General features: G+C 45.2%; 2 protein-coding genes across 5 annotated transcripts in view; one reads left to right on the top strand and one right to left on the bottom strand.

Moving 5' to 3' along the window:
• LOC147207196 (multiple epidermal growth factor-like domains protein 11) overlaps positions 1–22587 on the top strand; it is a 123572-nt gene that overhangs the window by 52096 nt on the left and 48889 nt on the right. The gene's annotated exons all lie outside the window — the stretch shown is intronic.
• Positions 17494–21620, bottom strand: LOC147207197 (uncharacterized). The gene is made up of 3 exons (XM_086106435.1): positions 20982–21620; positions 19573–20067; positions 17494–17552 (listed from the first exon to the last, which is right to left on the bottom strand). The coding sequence occupies exons 1-3, from the start codon at positions 21598–21600 to the stop codon at positions 17494–17496; spliced, it is 1173 nt and encodes a 390-aa protein (XP_085962561.1). The 5' UTR covers positions 21601–21620.

Here is a 22587-nt window from a genome sequence, read left to right on the forward strand (position 1 = left end):
ATGAATAAATGAGAGGTCCTCAAATGTTGCATTTATTGCAAAAACAAATGTTCAGCCAGCCTCATACATTCCTAATTCAAGGTGCTCCGTACACTCTTATCGGTGAAGCCACGTTACACTTGACAGGAAATGATGCGCTGGCCAGACAAGCACCATACTATGTTGCCACTTTTGTTACTGACAGAGGTACTTTGAATGATCACGTTCTCGCATCGCAGCCCCTGTGTAACTCACTTTCTAATCTAGGAGCATGGTGCCTAGTTGCTACTCAAGCACGCACATTAAAACAAGCAAGTAAGCAAACCATCCCAAAATCTCAGCTGTATCTACCCATAATAGTGCAAGTAAATAAAAATAAAAGCCTCTAATAAAACCCTTCTGAGCACCTGGATGGCACCAGAGCAGCATTAACTTAATAAGGAGCAGTAGAAAGCCATTCTTGTGCCAACCAGAAGCCCTTATATAGTGATACAAGAATATGACCCTTAAATGTACAGTATATCCACTCATATTAATGCTGACGTACTCACAAAGGATTGACAGGACAGGTTCCAAATTTCTTAACTTAAACACATGTACCATATTGTGAGAAAAATTGACATAGGCTGTAAAATACAATACAATACTGTACATCTTTCTTTATATAGCGCTTTCACAACAGCTGCAGCTGTACCCAAGCACTTGACAGAACAGTTAACATAAATTAATATAACACAACACAAAACCTAAGACACGGACAGTCACGCAATCTTCGCCACTTTTCCTGCATACGCTTTGTTGTTTGAAGTAGTTCTGGATGAAAGAGCAGAGATGCAAAGTGTCCTTTCAGCAGTGGCTCAGAGGCATCATGCTCAAAATATGCACACGTTTGCTACAAGCTGGATAAATAAAGTAAACAAGAAGCTTGAGATTGGCTCACTTTTCCTGTCCCATGTAAATCCGTTTCAATTCCAAGCGGCGACTTTCAGTTCCAAATACGCATCCGCGCTGCGCGCCGATGCTCCTCTCATCATCCTCAGCTCCACAAACCATCCACCCAACGGCACCAGCGCAGATTGTCCAACAGCGCAGACATCTCCGCTAAACAAAACAGGGCTGTGAAAAATGCTGCCCATTACAGGCGCAATAAAAAACAAGCGCTGTCCAGCGGCCACGATCAAATAGCGCTGACATTCCTCCCAATGCCAATCAAAATCAGTGTTGGCACATGCGTGCTGCTTCAAATCAGAAATAATAAAAAAGCGGTGACAGAATAGTAGCAAATAATAAGCAAACAGACTGCTTAAAAGCCATATGCTCAAAGCATGTGTGTGTGTGTGCGTGTGTGTGTACATGCGTGCGAGTGATCACTGATCTCTCTACGTTTGTAATTCGTCACATGGGCCTAAGTCAGTGGTTCTCAATTATTTTCTGTCATGCCCCCCCTAAGAAGAAGAAAGCATCTCGCACCCCCCCCTCGTGACTATAATTACCTATAGTATCATTTGTCTGTAAAATTGTTATAAGTACACCTCTGCATAACACTGTATCCTTATTAGCGTATAAGAGAATTGAAAAAAAGAAATAAGATAAGATAAGAAATCCTTTATTAGTCTCGCAATGGAGAAATTCCCAATTCACAGCAGCAAAGTTATGAAAGGAAGAAGTAGAACAACAAAATATAGGAGCTGCTGGAAAGGCAGCCACTCTCGCAGCACCATTTTGAAGTTAAAATAACAAAAATAACACAACACAACACATAGGACACAGACAGTCGTGCAATCTTCACCACTTTTCTGCATACACTTTGTTGTCTGAAGCAGGCGGAGGAGAGGATCAAAGTGTCCTTTCACCAGTGGATCAGAGACGTCATGCTGAAAATGTGCACACGTCTGCTACAAGCTAAGTTTTGAAAGCAAACACGACGCTGTAGCGTCCATTGACGAAAAGAGATGAGTTCACTTCTCCTGTCCCACGTAATCCGCTTCAAACTCCAAGCCGCGACTCCCAGTTCCAAATCCGCATCGGCGCTCCGCGCTAACGCTCCTTTCTTCTCATCGTCGGCTCCTCAAGACTTACCTCCATCCAGCCGCAGACCGTTCAACAGCACCGATCTCTCCGCTGAACAAAGCGGGGCTGTGAAAAATGCTGCCCATTCCAGGCGCAAGACACAAGCGCCCCGGGACTGTCCATCAACCACAGTCAAATGGCGCCGACATTCCTCCCAGTCAAAAACAGTGCTGGTATACCCATGCTGCCGAGAAGTCGCAACCACCGAGCACAGAGTCCCCTCCTTGATGAATGTCGTGGCCAAAAAATGCTGAAAAAAGTCCACATCAGGTCCACACGACGTAACAACAAACACAAAGTGACAAAACCAACACAAAAACAACAAAAAAAGCAAGGCTCATAAGAGCACTTGCTGACGGCTGCCTACTCGGCGCCATCTTGACTTGAAAGTCAAAAATATGGACCAACTTACAACAAAGAATAGCTTTATTAACTGTAACAGAAAAGAGTTAAAGTGCATCTGAAATTCAAAAGTACAATTAAATCCTTAATTTAACTATAAATATTTTTTGACGGACCATGTCAAACCATACGATACTGAAAAATAAAATTACCAGTAGATAAAATCAATAAATAACAATGCATTCAAACTGATCACCAACATGAACTCAGGAGCACAATCTTAAAAAACCTTTAACCTGCAAAACAAAAATATATAAAATAATTTGTGCAGACTTTTTTTTAATCAAAGATGATGTCTGGATTAATACAAGTAGCAGTCACAAAACGGGATGATGTTTGGCAATATTCGGCACGTTTTCGCTGGAAAAAACCCTCTTATCAATGGAATTGGGGTGTAATGTCTTTAAGTGACGCCGTAATTCATTTGGCTTCATGCTGTCCACTGTCTTTCCTCCCACCGTAGTCACAGTGAAGCCAAGCGCTACATACGCTTCGTCATATTTTACTCGTCTTCGCTTTCGGTAGACCTCTTTTCTCCGTCTCTCTCTCTCTCTCTCTCTCTCTCTCTCCCTCTCTCTCTCTCTGTCGACTTCATGTCAACACTTCCTACTCATACTCCGCGACGTGTGCAAAGCGCGCATGCTCAGTGCGAACAAAACACCGAGCGAATGCTCTCTGCCCACTCTGCCAAGGTGAGCGGCACTGCCCCCTAATGTAGTCGAGGTGCAATTGCACTTTATTCTAGGACAGTAAAAAACAAAAATCTAAATAAAAAAGCATGTTCCCCGAGGCCAAACGTGTCCCCTCCTGACGGAGCCTCGCGCCCCCCTTGGGGGGCGCGCCCCACTATTTGAGAACCACTGGCCTAAGTCCACACTATTTCCTTTTTCTCTTTGACCAATTATCAGGATTGTTTCATCCAATAATTTGCCCTCAGGCACCGTTACATCACCTCTCATCACCAATTATAGCGCCCCACAGGAGATGCCAGACTGGCACACCAACGCGTCATGTTATCATCAATGAGAAATGCATGACGCTATAGTGAGCCAGTCTCACCTCTCACTCACCCGAATGTAGTCATCATCCAATACAACACCTGCCAATTGGGCTTTCTAACGATCCAGCTCACTTCCCGTCCAGCTGTGTGGTCACCGGAAACGAAATCGACAAGGGCCGCCACCCTGGTCGCCATCGCCTTCCAGCTCATCAGTCATGGAAGCCATGAGATGATGCTTATTGTCATGAGGAAGAGCGCACATACAGTAGACGAGCCGCAAGAATTCATCCTTCTCATCAGATGAGGACAGCGGAGAAGCAAGTCCCCTCCAGGTTGCGGCAGCGGTGAAAAATCACTTGGAAGCAAGCCTTGGTTCATGTCATTGAAAATGTTAATGAACTCCAGTGACCCCACATGCTCAATTGACAATGGCTCAGGCGTTCAAGTTCTAATTTCGACGCAGGAGACACAGCTAGCGAAGTCGTTAGTCCAACCAATGACACACCACCTCCCACGGATCGCTGGAAATGAGACTGGGCAAGTGGTGTGTCCAGATCAAACCATTTCCCCAGCGGTGATCACATTTGGTCACATCACATCAACATTTCTAGAAAACCGGGTAGCTTCCTTGGAAGCTAGCCAGTTCCCTCTTGCATCACGTTGGCGACCCCTGCTCAAGGATGTTTTGACGTAAATGCCATTCGCTACCAACCAAGGACAATTTGCCGTGGCAGTGGCGAAGGCTCTTTAACCTATTTTGCCGGTCCATCCGTGACCTGGGTACACTTCCATCATCGTCACTCCATCCTTATTCATATAATAATCGTTCTCCCTTCCCGTCTGTCCTCGTTCTTTTACAGCGCTTCCGTCGCAGTCCATAGGCACTTTCTTATGTTGTCTGACTGTACACTAGGTGGCAGTGTTGCTATAAAAGTACTGTTGAGAAATAATAGCTTGAAGAGAAAATAAGATGTTTTGCTCCACTCTGGCCTTGCTATTTTGCCTCACGACACCACACACTTAACCTGGTTTGGGATGATTAAAAGGACAGACGAAAACCCACTTCTGACGTTGCTTAATCCATCATTTATAAAACACTTCTCGTCTGCCAGCATCCGTCCCAAAAATGGGCGTCCATCCAGGACGGACGGACTGACCGTTCCGTCCCAGGGGCAAAATGCGCATCTCTGATTTTGTCACCTCCATAAATAATTTAGCGACACAAGTAAATGTTTTGTTTTAAAGAAAGTAAGGAAGATTTAAAGCTAATGATGACATTATGACTGTTAAATATTAAGGGGAAGACCCTGTACGCATGTAAGATGTTGCATATCGCCGTCGTGGGGCGGAAATCTCGCAAAACCAAAATTAATTTTGAGGAAACCAAAAAAATAGCACATTTGTTGTGCCATGAACATTTCATTGTCAAAGTCAGTCGGCTACTTTGAACACATTTAAATGAGTCTGAGAGACTGAAAAAAAGGACCGCCACAAAAAAGGACAAAATCCGACTTCAACGGACAGTTAGGACGGCGGAAAAAATCGTTGGCACCGCCCTACCCACTCTTGAGGACTTGCACACTGCAAGAATCAAGACAAGGGCACGGAAAATCCTCCTGGAACCCCCGCACCCTGCCCACCACCTTTTCCAGCTACTCCCCTCAGGCAGACGCTACAGATCCATGCGCACCAAATCCAGTAGACACTTAAACAGCTTCTTCCCTCTAGCCATTAACTCCTTAAACAGTCACTGACGTAGTCACTCTTCTTGTACTACAAATACTGCTACTGGTTACTCTAAAATGGTTCAATGATTTGTTGTTTACGATGATACCAGTTGCCCGGTGGGCAACTGGTTAGCACGTCGGTCTCACAGTGCAGAGGTGCAGGGTTCGATTCCGGCTCTAGCCTTCCTGTGTGGAGTTTGCATGATTTCCCCGTGCCTGCGTTTTCTCCGCGTAGTCCGGTTTCCACCCACATTCCAAAAAACATGCATGGTATGTCGATTGAATGCTCTAAATTGTCGCCGGGTGTGACTGTGAGCATGGATCATTGTTCGTCTATGTGCCCTGCGATTGGTTGGCAACCAGTTCAGGGTGTCCCCCGCCTATTGCCCGAAGACAGCTGCGATTGGCTCCAGTATGCCCGCGACCCTTGTGGGAGATAAATGGTTCAGAAAATGGATGAAAATGATTGAATATTTATATTGTGCACTGTATATTGGCGATTTGAGTTTTGGAGCCTAACCTCTCCCAGTGGCTGCACACGTTGGGATCATCTGGGTTTAGTGTGGTCACCAGAGAGATGAAGCCGAAAAGTCTGAGCCACAGCAGCACTTGGGGGGAGGCACCAACGGCTCCCATTGTCCTCCACCCTCTTTCTTGAAGCTGAAGCAGAACATGAAAATCAGGAAAGCATACTCCGTGGTAGCATGCACATAACATAACATAACATAACATAACATAACATAACATAACATAACATAACATAACAACCACTGGGAGGTACGGTTGGGGAAAAAAAAACGCTTCTGACAGCAGTAATTTAATCATTAAGTAATAATCTAAAGGGAGGAGAAACAAAACATCAACTCCAACTGGAAAATATGTTTTATGTTAACACTGTATGAGCATTCCAGACTATAGCTTTAAATAATGCTGCTATTTGTGGTGGTTTGCTTCATGGTCATTAAATGAATTTAAAAAGGACCCACGCTAAACGGATAGGGACCGAGATGACGCACGAATAGCGGAAATCCACCAATAATAGATGCCTGCATTGATATATATATATATACAGGTATATATATATGTGTGTGTGTGTGTGTGTGTGTGTATACTGTGTGTATATATATATTCATTCATTCATTCATTCATCTTCCGAACCGCTTTATCCTCACTCGGGTCGCGGGGGTGCTGGAGCCTATCCCAGCTGTCTTCAGGCAGTAGACGGGGGACACCCCGAATTGGTAGCCAGCCAATCGCAGGGCACACAGAGACGAACAACCATGCACGCCCTCACTCACACCTCGGGACAATTTAGAGTGATCAATCAGCCTGCCATGCATGTTTTTGGAATGTGGGAGGAAACCGGAGAACCCGGAGAAAACCCACGCAGGCCCGGGGAGAACATGCAAACTCCACACAGGGAGGCCGGAGCTGGAATTGAACCCGGTACCTCTGTACTGTGAAGTCAACGTGCTAACCACTGGACTGCCGGGCCGCCCTATATGTACAGTATATTTAAATATATATATACAGTATGTATGTATCCTTTTTTTGTTAACCCCTCAAAATTCCTAAATAAGCGGGAATATGCCACCAATACACATTTTCCACGGAAAAGAGGGTTGCACCCCCCCCCCCAATTATTTTATTTAGTTTCTGTTAAAAATAAAAATAAAAATAAATACATCTGCAACTCGATAAATCAGCAGGTACCGAACAGGAACTATGCAGAGGGCCACCGTAATCACAATGGCCGTCATTTAGTAACCATGCGTACGGCATGCACCAAAACGTTCCTGAAAATCTTCGTACTTGAATTTCTGCGCATTCTGCTTGAAAATATATATATATAAATTTCTCACAGCTGTCACGGGGTGGTACCACCGCACTACGGTTCACTTACATTACGAAATGTCCTTCCATACTTAATTTTTCCATACTTATTTGTCATGACCTTGTTTATGATGATACTCATGCAGCGTGTTATACCGGAGACAAATTCCTTGTGTGTTCTACATACTTGGCCAATAAAGATGATTCTGATTCTGATTCTGATTCTGATTCTGACAAATAGTTTGTTAAAAAAAATTAATATCAGAGGCTGTGGCCCAATACCAGCAATGGGCACTGAAAAAAGTTTTTGTTGAATTTATTCAGTTTTATTTCATCAAGTTGTTACATTAAATAAAATCATGAAAATCCAGATACTATTTTTTTAGTCGACTTTACATCTACTGAAAAAAAGGTATCTGGGACCAGGTTATATTATTTTGTGCACCCACTTGACAAAATAAAATTTCAACATACCATTTTTTTCAGTGTGCTTTCTGTGCACTGTTTATTAAGGGTGTTTTTTAATTTATTCTTTTTTAATTGGTTTATGTTTCAACATTTAGTGTATAAAAACATTGACATGATCACTTGATTGTTTAAAAATGTTTTTAAAAAAAAATAAAATTTACCTTAATTCATCCATCCATCCATCTTCTACCGCTTAGCAGCAGCAGCTTTAGCAAGGAAGCCCAGACTTCCCTCTCCCTAGCTACTTCTTCCAGCTCTCCCCGGGGATCCCGAGGCGTTCCCAGGCCAGGTGGGTGACATCGTTTCTCCAGCGTGTTTTGGGTCATCCTCGGGGTCTCCTCCCGGTGGGACATGCGCGGAACACCTCACCAGGGAGGCGTTCAGGAGGCATCTGAATCAGATGCCCAAGCCACCTCATCTGGCTCCTCTCGATGTGGAGGAGAAGCGGCTCGACTCTGAGCATCTCCCGGATGACCGAGCTTCTCACCTTATCTCTAAGGGAGAGCCCGGACACCCTGCGGAGAAAACTCATTTCGGCCGCTTGTATCCGGGATCTCGTTCTTTCGGTCACGACCCATAGCTCGTGACCATAGATGAGGGTTGGAACGTAGATCGACCGGTAAATTGAGAGCTTCGCCCTTTGGCTCAGCTCCTTCTTTACCACGACAGACCGATACAACGTCCGCATCACAGCAGACGCTGCACCGATCCGCCTGTCGATCTCTCGCTCCCTCCTGCCCTCACTCGTGTTCACGACCCCAAGATACTTAAACCCCTCCACTTGGGGCAAGATCTCCTCCCCGACCTGGAGAGGATACTCCACCCTTTTCCGACTGAGGACCATTGTTTCAGATTTGGAGGTGCTGATTTTCATCCCAACCGCTTCACACTCGGCTGTGAAACGCTCCAGTGAGAGTTGGAGAGCCCTGCTTCAAGGAGCCAACAGTACCACATCATCTGCAAAAAGCAGAGATGCAATACTGAAGCCACCAAAACGGACCCCCTCAACGCTTCGGCTGCGCCTAGAAATTCTGTCCATAAAGGTTATGAACAAAATCGGCGACAAAGGGCAGCCTTGGCGGAGTCCTACCCTCACTGGAAATGATTCCGACTTACTGCCGGCAATGCGAACCAAACTCTGACATCGGTGGTATAGCGACTGAACAGCCCATATCAGTTCGGTTCGGTACCCCATACCCACGAAGCACCCCCCACAGAACTCCCAGAGGGACACGGTCAAACGCCTTCTCCAAGTCCACAAAACACATGTAGACTGGTTGGGCGAATTCTCACATACCCTCGAGGACCCTGCTAAGGGTGTCAAGCTGTCCACTGTTCCACGGCCGGAACGAAAACCACACTGCTCCTCCTCAATCTGAGGCTCAACTTCCTGACGGACCCTCCTCTCCAGCACCATTGAATAGACCTTACCAGGGAGGCTGAGGAGTGTGATCCCTCTGTAGTTGGAACACACCCTCCCGTCCCCCTTTTTAAAAAGAGGGACCACCACCCCAATCCAGAGGCACTCTCCCCGCTGACCACGCGATGTTGCAGAGACGTGTCAACCAGGACAGCCCCACAACATCCAGAGCCTTGAGGAACTCAGGGCAGATCTCATCCACCCCTGGGGCCTTGCCACCGAGGAGCTTTTTTACTACATCGGTGACTTCGACCACAGAGATAGGAGAGCCCACCTCAGAGTCCCCAGACTCTGCTTCCTCCAAGGAAGGTGTGCTGGTGGAGTTGAAGAGGTCTTCGAAGTACTCCGCCCACCAGATCACAACGTCCCGAGTCGAGGTCAACAGTGCCCCATCCCCACTGTACACAGTGCAAGTGGTGCAATGTTTCCCCCTCCTGAGATGTCGGATCGTGGACCAGAATTTCCTCGAAGCCGTCCGGAAGTCGGCTTCTATGGCCTCACCGAACTCTTCCCACGCCCGAGTTTTTGCCTCGGCGACCACCGAAGCTGCAGTCCGCTTGGCCAGTCGATACCCGTCAGCTGCCTCTGGGGTCCCACAGGCCATAAAGGCCCGATAGGACTCCTTCTTCAGCTTGACGGCATCCCTTACTGCTGGTGTCCACCAGCGAGTACGGGGGTTGCCGCCACGACAGGCACCAACCACCTGACGGCGACAACTCAGATTTGCCGACTCAACAATAGAGGCACGGAACATGGTCCACTCGGACTCAATGTCCCCCGCCTCCCCCGGGACATGGGAAAAGCTCTGTCGGAGGTGGGAGTTGAAACTCCTTCTGACAGGGGATTCCGCCAGATGCTCTCAACAAACCCTCACAATACGTTTGGGTCTGCCAGGTCGGACCGGCATCTTCCCCCACCATCGGAGCCTACTCACCACCAGGTGGTGATCAGTTGACAGCTCCGCCCCTCTTTTCACCCAAGTGTCAAAAACATGCGGCCGCAAATCCGATGTTACAACCACAAAGTCAATCATCGAACTGCGGCCAAGGGTGTCCTGGTGCCAAGTGCACATATGGACACCCTTATGTTTGAACAAGGTGTTCGTTATGGACAATCCGTGATGAACACAGAAGTCCAATAACGAAACACAACTCGAGTTCTGATCGGGGGGGGCCGTTCCTCCCAATCACGCCCTTCCAGGTCTCACTGTCGATGCCCACGTGAGCATTGAAGTCACCCAGCAGAACAAGGGAGTCCCCAGCAGGAGTACTCTCCAGCACACCCTCCAAGGACTCCAAAAAGGGTGGGTACACTGAACTGCTTTTCGGTGCGTATGCACAAACAACAGTCAGGACCCGTCCCCCAACCCGAAGGCGGAGTGAGGCAACCCTCTCGTCTACCGGTGTGAACCCCAATGTACAGGCACTGAGCCGGGGGGCAATGCCCACACCTGCTCTGCGCCTCTCACCGTGGGCAACTCCAGAGTGGAAGAGAGTCCAACCCCTCACGAGAGAACTGGTACCAGAACCCGGGCTGTGTGTGGAGGTAAGTCCGACTATATCCAGTTGGAACTTCTCTTCCTCGCACACCAGCTCGGGCTCCTTCCCTGCAAGAGAGGTGACATTCCATGTCCGTAGAGCTAGTTTCTGAAGCCGAGGATCGGACTGCCAGGGTCCCCACCTTTGGCTGCTGCCCAGCTCACACTGCACCCGACCCCTTTGGCCCCTCCCATGAGTGGTGAGCCCAGGAGAAGGGGGACCCACATTGCCTTTTCGGGCTAAGCCCGGCCGGGTGCACCCATGGGGCCCGGCCACCAGGCGCTCGCCAACGAGCCCACCTCCAGGCCTGGCTCCAGAGGGAGGCCCCGGTGACCCGCGTCCAGGCAAAGGAAACTGAAGTCCATTTGTTTTATTCTTCATAAGGGGTCAATTTACCTTAATTGCAAACATTCAATAATTTTTGGTGTAGCATTAAAAATTGTGAGTAGATTTTACTCAGTTTTGATGAGTAATCTGGATACTGAAAATTATAGCACTCCCTCTCTTATCTTTCTTGCATTCTTACTTCATTCCAACTTTTGCTAATGCCATTCACACCCTGAGCATCTTGGGGCAAGGAAGGAAACCAGAAATGCCACACATAAGGAAATGACTCCAAAATCTGCGCTGTTGGGATATTATGAGATTTATGTTGACTCATTTCACAACTGAATTACAGTACCACGCTTTTTTTCCCTTCATTTACTCAATACCCACTTTTGGAAGGAAATAAAAAAGCACAATAACATACGGTATCCCAAAGAGGATATATGCCGTTGTTTGACTCGTTTTGGTTGCATGAGTGGACGGTGTCACACAGTTGCATTTTCTGCTTAAACTTAAGTTTGACTTCGAGTTCTCGGGCCTCTCTCTGAACAAGAGAACAACAATTTTTTTGAGTCACCATGAGGGAGGGGAGTTTTAACAAGTTCTTGTCTGATCATATGCAGGTAAATAATATCCTGAACACCAAACACACACACATACACGCGCACACTCTCACATGCACACGTTAATTCAGATTGCTTGGCCACAGAATACAAAGTGGTTCTTTTTATTCATTCTTCATGTCTCCTGAGGACAAATATAGTCCACAGGCAATAAAATATAGTCAAGTCATCAAGTTACCACCGTTCATTAAAAGCAAACATTCTTGCATACAAATTTCCTCAAGTTTTTGCTATTATCTACTATACAGTATCCTAACAAATTTTCAAATCATGGCCCTTTCATTCTCTCATCCGTTTGTGATGAAATGAGTTGTCCCTTCCATGCAAGTAAACTATAATTTGCATGTAGCCAATATCATAGGCATAGTGTATTTCTGAAGGAGTTTCACCCTAAATTGAAGCTTATGTTCCACTGCGGATGTTTTTCAAGAATGTCTCAAAAAAAAAAAAAAGAAATTCCTCTTTGCAGATTCCATTCCATCATCCAGATTAGTTGAAAAAGAATTCCATTCCATAGGCACTCAGGGTGATTTTGTCCAACCAGAATGATGAATTAAATAATTGAGTTGATAGTCAAGAACTTGAAACCATAATGTACATGTTTTCCTCAAGTATATCATTTTGTGCTTAAACTGCTTTTTAGAGCCCAGAGATTTTATCAGCAAAGATACTTTCGTCTGTTATTTCCTATGAAACATGTTTGTTTTTTTCTTACCCCAGAACATCAATCATGTTTGGCTAAGGAGAAATGGAGAAATGCACTGGCACCTCACCTCTGAAACCTTTGATTACCCACCTCACGTTGGCCAAACCTCATGATAGACAGCCCATTAATGAGCAAAACGACTTGCCCACTCAACACTGCTTCCTCACCTCCTTCTCTAACCGCCCCCATTTCTCTCTCTCTAACCGCACTCTGATTAATTTCCACATAACGTGTTTATCATCCACTGCCGGCTTTCAGCTGAAGTGACCAGCACAATAGATGCTTTCCACCTCACAGAACCGATTTTCCTTTGACTTGAAAATAGCTAGAAATTATTCATTGGCTGTCTTCTTCCACTTTGGTTCAGGGATGAGGGGGCATAGTAGCAGCTTCCATCCCATGTCCCACTCCTCTTCAGTTTGCAGACTTGAACCCTGTAATAAAAAAAACTTTAAGGCATCAATAGCAGATTCAGACGGAACCCTTCAAGATAAGTTCATGACAATTCTAACAAGAGCATTAAGCCTCAGCTAAAGTCTTAAGTCCTTTTAATGTCTCTTTCTGGTGAGACCAGCCTGATATTAATCTGTTGATAATCTTTTTAAATGTGTTGATATTTTTCATTAAATACAGAACAAAGGCCTGTGTAGCTCTTTCTCAGGGACAAATGTGTGTATAATCAGATTAAACTGCTCATACTGATGATGTGGGGCTGCGCTAAACATCGATGTCATTGCAAAACTTCTTCATCCATCCATCCATCCATTATCACAAGGATTGCAGGCATGCTGGAGCCTATCCCAGCTGTCATTGGGCAGGCGGCGGGAGACACACTAAACCGGTTGGCAGCCAATCACAGCGCTCATATAGATAAAAAACTCTCTGCGCTCACGGTCTAAATTGGGACAATTTAGAGTGTTTAATTAACCTACCATGTGTCAAATGTTTTGGAATGCTCCCGAACAGAATCAGATTCCACAAACGTAGACATGGATAAGAGTTTACAAAAAATGTTTATTCAGGAAAATGCAAGACTGAAAAAGTACGACGAAAGACGCTATTAACAAAGAACCAGGGTAGAATGATACAAATCAAAAGCGCCTGCAACAAGCATGGAAAAAATATGAACACAAAATCGCTGTCCTAAAAGGACAAGGAAATGCGATTGCATGCACAATGATACTCGAGAATGACAAAAGCACTACTTACATGAGCAAATTCAAGGAATGACAAGAGACCGATGGGGCAAGATCAAGAGCGTCTGGAATAAACAAGAGTCGTGAGCAAGGCTGAATAATCCGACTTTTAGTTGTCGGCTTGGAAGTGCTAAAGTAGTCCACTGATTAACGCAAGACAGTTGCACCGCTGGAGGGAACGCCCTCCACTCCAGCAAAACGTGAAACATAAACAAACAGAATCATGACACCAATCATGTTTTTGGAATGTTGGAGGAAACCGGAGTACCCAGAGAACACATAAAACATCTTTTGAAACTATAATGTGTAACTATTTAATCGACAGAGAAAAGGATGAACGGAGTGCGAAGTAGTTTTTCTCTTAAAATTACAACTATATTCTTGGACTGTAACAAGCAGGGATGAGATTTTTCCGCTTTTTGGCAGAATTCCACTTTTTTTCCAGTCAAAATAGACATTTTTTTATATTGTTCCAAATCCGTTGAGAACATTTTAGTGGGGGGTGGAGTGTGGTGTTATTTCTGGGCTGCCGGACTTACTTGTCTTCGGCAAACTCGGGACTCGTAATGTTTACAAAGAAAGTGTGCAAGCATCCATTTTGAATACCGTTTTTTCTCGCGAATCGTTTCTTTGTCGTTATTTCGTATATGGGCTAAAACCAATGTCTTACTTGTTGTGATTGGTCGCTGTTTTCGGCAAATGCAGAATCACAACCAATCCCTGTTTGCCTTTCCTAAGGGTTTCCTTCACTTCCGGGTTTGGCCGTTGGGATTTGAAGTCCTTTTGCTCGATTCCAGTTATGTTTGCTGAATGCTTTCTCATGTTTGGAATAATGAATATTGATAATACATAGTTTAAAATCATGGTTGATTTAATTATTTATTATTATTGTTAACTTGAAGGTATTAATTAATGTAGTATTAGTGGTAGTGGTAATAATAGTAGTACTCAGAGAATGGTTAGAGATTCAGCCATCTCGTTACCTCTGCGTCCCGCGTCCGAGATGCATAATTTTCCCACGGGACGCACAGTTCCAAATAATGTGCGTTGTTGGATCGCAAGGAAATTTCTCAGTCAAAATAAATAAACAAACAAAAAAAAACTACGGCAAGCCTGAGAATTTCACGGTAACAATCGTTACCGGTAGCGTGTCGTTTCCGTGGCGTCATTTTAACGGTACCGAAAAATAGTTTAACCATAAAAGTCACCGCACACGAGTTGACTGTGATCAACGCGATTTCACTGTTTCCCATTGGGTAATCCGACAGAACCGAAAAACGGTTACCATAAATTTCCAAAATCCTCAGGCCTGCTACTGACTTATTTAAATTTTTGCAGCATTTGTTTATAATTGTATTTATATGTTGTTGTTTGTGTTATTATCATATGCAATTGAATAAGTAGACCATTTCAGAATTCAAAATTTGGGACTCTCTCAATGCATAATGGCACTCATACTTTTCTGATCAGCGAGTCCCTGGGACTCGCTGCCGGTAAACTGTAAAATTATCACTGAGAGATTACCGCTTTTTCTGCAGCAAGTGATTGACTTCTATGCAAAGTCATTTCTCAACTTGTCTTCCGTGACATGTCATGCCTGTTGAGTGTTGATTTACTTCATATTAAGAAACTACTGCACTAAAACATTAATTCATAAATGTACAGTATATCATATGCTTTTATTTTTGTTTTTCTCAGTATAAATAACACGTACCCTGACTGTTCTACTCTTTGAATAAAAACACTTCATTCAAGCGTTAGGGAGTGCAAGGGGTTATAATGGAGGGGTGTTGCAAATCATGAAGACCTGCCAAGTGGTATGATAGCATTGTTTTATACATGTCCTCGGCTAGGCCTCAGCTTAAAACTCAGTCCTTGGTCCTTGGCCTTGGCCTCGGAGGCAAGTCCTTGGTCCTTGGCCTTGGCCTCGGAAAATTTCTCAAGTCCTTGGCCTTGCCTCTGAAAATTTTCCAAGTCCTTGGCCTTGGCCTCGGGTTGCCGGTCCTTGGACACAACACTGGGTTTTAAGGCTTTAATAAAACCCATTAGCTTCCGGGGTTTTGCCCCCTGGGCCCCCATCCGGGGCGTTGCCTGTGGCCCCCAGTAGCCACTCTCATCCCTGATCAAGTTTTGTAAAGTTACAGACTTTTTGACTGATGTTAGCATTTTTCGTCTTCTTTGTTTAATGGGGACTAAATTATCCATACAATGTTGAGATTGTCATAGTGTAGGTAAAATATTCCTCCTGCAATTCCCCTCTTGTGCTCTGGTGAGTGACTCCCCTTCAGTAATGTGATGGAAGTTTGACCTCTAACCCAAACCAAATGGAGCCTTGAGCACAACTCACTTTTAAGGCTCACTTTGCATTAAACAAGATCATTAAAATATCATTAGTGTAGATGAAAGCAAGGTTGGGATTTTTCCAACTCACTCTAAAGCCATCAAGTCAACTGTTGCCAGATCTCATGCAAGACTGGAGTGAAAATATGTTGACAAAGTCTAATTACAGCAATTATACAGTCTCGCAACCTTGTGAAAAGGGCAGTGCAAGGAAAGACACATTAGTTGTGGATGAGTACAATTTTACCAAGTCTCAACTCTGGTCTCCATCAAAGCAAAATATCTTGATCATCCAGATGCGCAAACATGCAGTGTGAAGGCACATAGACATTGGCCAGTCAGCGTTGCCCAAAAGTGACACCATGTGAGCTGTGAACTGTTTCATCCATCTGGCCAAACCACCCCCTCATCGACCCATTTCCCAAACAGTCTGAAATACGCTGCCACTAATTACTATTATTAATTGAAAATAGGAAATCAATTGTTCTGAATTAAACACAAGTGCCCATGTAGGTTTATGGGTCAGTCGTTGCTTAACAACTCAACTCTGACGTCTTTTGGAGGGCAAAACCCTGAATGGAATTTACAAACAATCCATGCCTTATTTTTGAAGCTGGGACATTGTCTGTAAGCTACTACTGCACACATATGATGCACTACATTCCTGGGTTTACTTAGCACCCTGCTGCTTCTTCAACATCCATCCATCCATCCATTTTCGACCGCTTATCCAGGGTCTGGTCACGGGGGCAGCTTTTGCAGGGAAGCCCAGACTTCCCGCTCCCCAGCTCTTCTCAGGGGATCCTGAGGCATTCTGAGGCCACTTGGGAGACATAGTCCCTCCAGCATGTCCAGGGTCATGCCTCCTGCCTGTGGGACATCCTAATCCGATGCCCGAGCCACCTCATCTGGCTCCCTCGACGTGGAGGAAAAGCGGCTCAACTCTGAGCCCCTCCCATGGCCGAACTTCTCATCTTATCTCTAAGGGAGAGCCCGGACACCCTGCAGAGGAAACTCATTTCGGCCGCTTGTATCCAGGATCTCGTTCTTTCGGTCACGACTGCTGCTGCTTTTTTAAAATATGATTTATTAATTTGTCAAGGGACTCTGTGGCAGTCTGAAAACCCCCTCATGAAAATTGTTTTACCCGTCCCAAGTATGTCAACTTGAATGAAGTGCTCTGCACTGCAGGGAAATGAACCGGTGCTGTTCAAAATATAAATGTTGCCCGTCCAATTTTTATTCCCCCATGTCAAACCCTTCGCCATATAAATCTGTCTGATGGTACAGTTATGTTGCTTTAAAGTTGTAACTTCTTCATATAGCTTTTTTTTCCAATGCTGCTAATATCCTGGTGATTAAATGATCAAATAATATTCCTGCTTTAAAAAAAATAATAATAATAATAACAAAAAAAAACAATCCCTGAGTAAAGCTACTCATAATATCAAGATTTCTTATTTCACTTTACGGCAACCAGCGATTGCCTTTTGTTTGTGTTAAATATAATGTTGTATTTAATAATATACTACCGGAATCTAATATTTTGCCAAACAATGACACAACACATGTTTATTACTTCATGTACTCATCCGAGTTAGCTTTGCCTTTTGCTAAACCTCAAAGTGACAAAGATTTAGCCGAATTAAAAGAGCTCGAGGCTGGAAACTTAAGAGATACTATGGGGTGTGTGTGTGTGTGTGTGTGTGTGTGTGTGTGTGTGTGTGTGTGTGTGTGTGTGTGTGTGTGTGTGTGTGTGTGTGTGTGTGCGTGCGTGCGTGCGTGCGTGTGTGTGTGTGTGTGTGTGTGCCCGTTTGTCCTGATTGGTTCCTTTTTGTGCGGTTGCATGACATTAAATTTTAGTTCAGTGGGGTATTGGATGGCTGACAGCAGTATTGATCTTATACTTCTTGCCTGGGCTAACTGATCGGAAAGCGTAATGACAGATAGAGAACAGCTTCGTGATCATTTATTCATCCACGCAACAAACCATCACAGTTCAGAGAGTTTCTGGTCAGTGTCGCTCTGCCATGCCACATGATGTTGAGACAAAATATGCAAAATAAAGGTGGAACACAATCCATTGCAGACATAAGAAGTAATTGATTGAAATAACCCTTTCCAGGATTCAATTGTCAGCATAAAAAAACAAAGCCATATGTGAACATAAGAACACGTATAAATCGCTCTAATGTGAATAATGTTAATGCAATAAGCATCTTTAAGGTCTCTGTTAACTTGAACAACAAATGAGAGCTTCCAAACAATCATGTCCTAGCTGTAGCTCACACATAATTTTTCAAATAGACTGTCATAAAATTGTAAAAATGAATACATATCTTTAGTGGGCAGGGTTACGAGGCAATGAAGCGTCGAGCTAATTGTTTGTGCTGGTAGCTCATGTGATACGTAGATGGAAAGGTAAAAAACACAGTTAATCTCTTGATGCTGGCAAAAATGAGCTCTCGTGTAGCAGACTGAACATTCTCTGTAAGTCTGTGCTCTATTATTTGCTGTTCCACTTGGTATTTGATACTTATCTTAAGTACTGAAGATCCTGATATGATCTAATTTGGTTCAATTTGGATTTGTTTGATGGAGTTACTTGAATTAAGTTTACTTTTGTATAACCTTACGCATGGGCTTTCTCCCTTTTTATTATGGCTTTTGAGCCCAGGTCTTAACACATGGATCTCCCGACTAATTGACAAGTATCATTTGGTGACTAAGTTGTGGCTGATTGCTGGAAGGTGTTTGCATTCTTCCAGTCCCCACAAAACTTGTAGTAGTAAGTATTAAGGTTCTATCTGCAGCCCACTTTAGTTGGACAAATAAAAATCTGTTAGGATGGCAATAATCACCCTTTTTGCTGTGTCCCTCAATACTGTGTCAAGAATATGGAGAAGATCAGAATCAGAATCCTCTTTATTGGCCAAGTATGTAGAACACACAAGGAATTTGTCTCCGGTATGACACGCTGCATTAGTATCATCGTAAACAACAAATCATTGAACCATTTTAGAGTAACCAGTAGCAGTATTTGTAGTACAAGAAGAGTGACTACGTCAGTGACTGTTTAAGGAGTTAATGGCTAGAGGGAAGAAGCTGTTTAAGTGTCTACTGGATTTGGTGCGCATGGATCTGTAGCGTCTGCCTGAGGGGAGTAGCTGGAAAAGGTGGTGGGCAAGGTGCGGGGGATCCAGGAGGATTTTCCGTGCCCTTGTCTTGATTCTTGCAGTGTGCAAGTCCTCAAGAGTGGGTAGGGCGGTGCCAACGATTTTTTCCGCCGTCCTAACTGTCCGTTGAAGTCGGATTTTGTCCTTTTTTGTGGCGGCCCCAAACCAAACCGTGATGGAAGAACACAGGATTGATTCAATGACTGCCGTGTAGAACTGTCGTAGCACCTCCTGTGGCAGGCCATGCTTCCTCAGCAGCCTCAGGAAGTACATCCTCTGCCGGGCCCTTTTCAGGATGGAGATGGTGTTGACTTCCCACTTCATGTCCTGGGAGACTGTGATTCCCAGGAACTTGAAGGTCTCGACGGTTGACACAGGGCAGTTGGATAGTGTGAGGGGCAACTGTGGAGAAGAATGTTTCCTGAAGTCCACGATCATCTCTACAGTCTTGAGCGTGTTCAGCCCGAGGTTGTGTCGGCTGCACCAGAGCTCCAGCTGCTCCACTTGTTGGCGGTACGCAGACTCGTCGCCGTCTTTGATGAGACCGATGACCGTGGTGTCGTCTGCGAACTTTATGAGTTTGACAGCTGGATCTGTTGAGGTGCAATCGTTTGTGTAGAGAGAGAAGAGCAGTGGAGAGAGGACACATCCCTGTGGGGCTCCAGTGCTGGTGGTGCGTATTGATGATGTTGTTGCTCCCAGTCTCACCTGTTGTGTCCGTCCCGTCAGGAAGCTGAGGATCCACTGGCAGATCGTAGAGGACACACCGAGGTGGAGAAGTTTGGGGGTGAGGAGTTCCGGGATGATGGTGTTGAACGCAGAACTGAAATCCACAAACAAAATCCTTGCGTAGGTCCCTGTGCTGTCGAGGTGCTCGAGGATGTAGTGCAGACCTATGTTGACTGCGTCTTCCACAGACCTGTTTGCCCGGTAGGCAAACTGGAGAGGGTCCAGCAGGGGTCCGGTGACGTTCTTTAGGTGGTTCAGCACAAGGCGTTCAAAGGACTTCATGACCACAGACGTCAGGGCGACAGGCCTATAGTCGTTCAGTTCCGATGTTGCCGATTTCTTGGGAACTGGGATGATGGTAGACTGTTTGAAGCAGGATGGGACCTCACACAGCTCCAGAGATCTGTTGAAGATTTGTGTGAAGACCGGAGCTTCACATCTGCCTTCAGGCAGGAGGGGGACACTTTGTCGGGCCCCGCAGCTTTCTTGATCTTCTGCTGCTTGAAGAGCCGTCTCACGTCCTGTTCGTGGATCTGTAGTGGAGAAAAAGAGGGTGGAGGGGTAGATAGAGTAGTTTCTGGTAGAGGTGGGTGTGTGTGGGAAATGGGGGTGTCCTTTTCAAATCGGCAGAAAAACATGTTTAGTTCATTAGCAAGACCCTTATTGTTCACTGTTTGGGGGGATGGCCTTCTATAGTTAGTGATTGCTTTCAGGCCATTCCATACAGATGCAGAGTCGTTAGCAGAGAACTGGTTTTTCAGCCTCTCTGCATAGCTTCTCTTAGCGATGTTAATTTCCTTTGTCAATTGGTTTCGGGCGTGTTTGTACAGTGCCCGATCTCCACTTCTAAATGCGGCCTCTTTCTCTTTCCTGAGTTGCCTGAGTTTGGGAGTAAACCATGGCTTGTTATTGTTGAAGGAGCGGAAGGACTTCGTTGGTACACACATGTCCTCACAGAAACTGATGTATGATGTTACAGTGTCTGTGTATACATCCAGTGTGCCCGTTGAAGTTTCAAAGACGCCCCAATCAGTGCAGTCTAAGCATTCTTGTAGAGCTAGCTTTGCTTCATCTGTCCATTTTTTCACAGTCTTAACAACCGGTTTAGCACATTTGAGTTTCTGTCTGTATGTAGGTATTAAGTGGATTAAATTGTGGTCAGAAAGACCCAATGCTGCACGGGCGACCGATCGGTATGAATTTTTGATTGTTGTATAGCAGTGGTCTAGAATGTTGCCTTCTCTGGTGAAACAGTCGATGTGCTGCTTATATCTGGGAAGTTCACGGTTAAGATGTGCTCTATTAAAATCGCCCAAAATTATCAGGGGTGACTCTGGGTATTTTAGTTCGAGTTTGTTTACTTGTTCGGCTAGCGTTTGTATCGCCGTGTTAGCGTTAGCTTGTGGCGCAATGTAAACACCGACTAGTAAAAAGGAGGTGAACTCACGTGGCGAGTAAAATGGCTTGCAGTTTAAAGACAGCGACTCCAGGTCCGGGCTGCAGTGTGCGTCGAGCTTCGTGACATCAGTGCACCATTCTTTGTTGATATAGAAGCAAATCCCGCCACCTTTCGATTTCCCTGATAGCTCCGTGTCGCGGTCGGCTCGGAGAAGGCGGAAGCCGGGTAGATGTAGCGCGGAGTCCGGGTGGCGGTCACTGAGCCAGGTTTCAGTGAAGCAGAGCGCAGCAGAACGTGCAAAGGTTTTGTTGGTCTTTGTGAGGAGAAGAAGTTCATCCATCTTGTTTGGCAAAGATCGTAGATTAGCAAGATGGATCGATGGGAGTGGGGTTCGAAATCCGCGCTGCCGGAGCTTGACGAGCACGCCGGCTCTCTTCCCCCTCCTCCGGCGGCGTTTCCATGCTCCGTACAGCGCAGCCGCTCCGCTCGCGATTAGCTCCGAAAAACCTTGTGGGTTTTCGCGTGCTGGTGAAAAAAGACCGAGCGCAGACTCCCCAATGCGCAGCAACTTTTCCCTCGTGTAAGTAAGCCGCTCAGGGTCGCCAAAAACTAACGAAAATGACAAAAACAGGGATAATACTAGGGAGCGTGTGACCGAGGCTGCCATACCTGTCGGCGCCCGATGATGACATCGGATACCTGGAGACAGGCCAGTACACTAGAAGTTCCACGACCAAGCAGCCCGACAAGTTACTATCTGCTCAAGTAACTACGACTCAATTGGTCGCGTGAGACCACTGAGTGAACTCTAGTTGAATACATTTGGCCATGACTGTCATGTACTGTCTCGTTGCATCCACCGCTGCCATGTTGCACCAAAGACTGTCACAACTGCCTGATGCCAGGTCTGGGAGGGGACCATTCAGTATCAAATAGGCCCAGACATTATAGGGAGTGGAAGTGGAGCCTGACTCACGACTGAGCATCATGATATATTTTCGAGAGGAAAGTTAATTAAGTTGGATCAGCATGTTCGTAATGTTCCTCATGTTCCACCTGATGCAAATATTTTTCACGTGATTATTTACTGGACTGTGAAGTGTCCCCTTCATTTTCAAGTAGTTGCTTGATTGGATTGTTTAATTTTCAGGTCTCGTCCAAGGGCACCAGAAGTAAAAAGTAATGATGTTTCAAAGAGCAATGACAAACAGTGGCCCGAGAAAATAGTGTATTCATTTTATAGAATATATGTGTTGGGGCCCAAAGTGATATTTTTGCACTGTAATCCTTGGCCACGTCCCTGCTCCCATTTAAGTCACTGCCCGAAAGCCAGTTCTGCTGAAGCTCATGCTCAGAATTTATAAAATCAACCCCTGCATGCTTTTTAAATTAATCTCAGGGCACACCGAAGTAGTTTTTGTTTTGCATTTTCCTGAAAGAAAATCAACTCAACCAAGTGACTGCCACCTGATAATGGGTAATGAATGATTTGACATTTGCATAATTTCTTCTTGTGTCAGGAAATAGTTCTGCACGGAAACCCTTTTGTTACAAATGACTGGAAAGAAGAGACAGAGCAGCATTTAAATGTCTCGTGCATTTGTAACCAAGTCCATAAAAATTGCACTAATTCCCTCAACCCTTCTTAGTTCTC

Source organism: Hippocampus guttulatus, chromosome 3 (genome assembly GCF_054856545.1).
Source record: "Hippocampus guttulatus isolate MCC_2025c chromosome 3, RoL_Hgut_1.0, whole genome shotgun sequence".
In the NCBI taxonomy this organism is placed as follows: domain Eukaryota; kingdom Metazoa; phylum Chordata; class Actinopteri; order Syngnathiformes; family Syngnathidae; genus Hippocampus; species Hippocampus guttulatus.

Excerpts from the sequence above, each read along its gene's own strand:
- LOC147207197 (XM_086106435.1), bottom strand. The coding sequence starts at position 21,600 with ATGGCAGCCTCGGTCACACGCTCCCTAGTATTATCCCTGTTTTTGTCA. Across the intron at positions 20,068-20,981 it reads CAAGCCATTTTACTCGCCAC|ATCCACGAACAGGACGTGAG; the intron begins GTGAGTTCACCT and ends TCTCCACTACAG. Across the intron at positions 17,553-19,572 it reads CCCCAAACTTCTCCACCTCG|TTAGCCCAGGCAAGAAGTAT; the intron begins GTGTGTCCTCTA and ends CTTTCCGATCAG.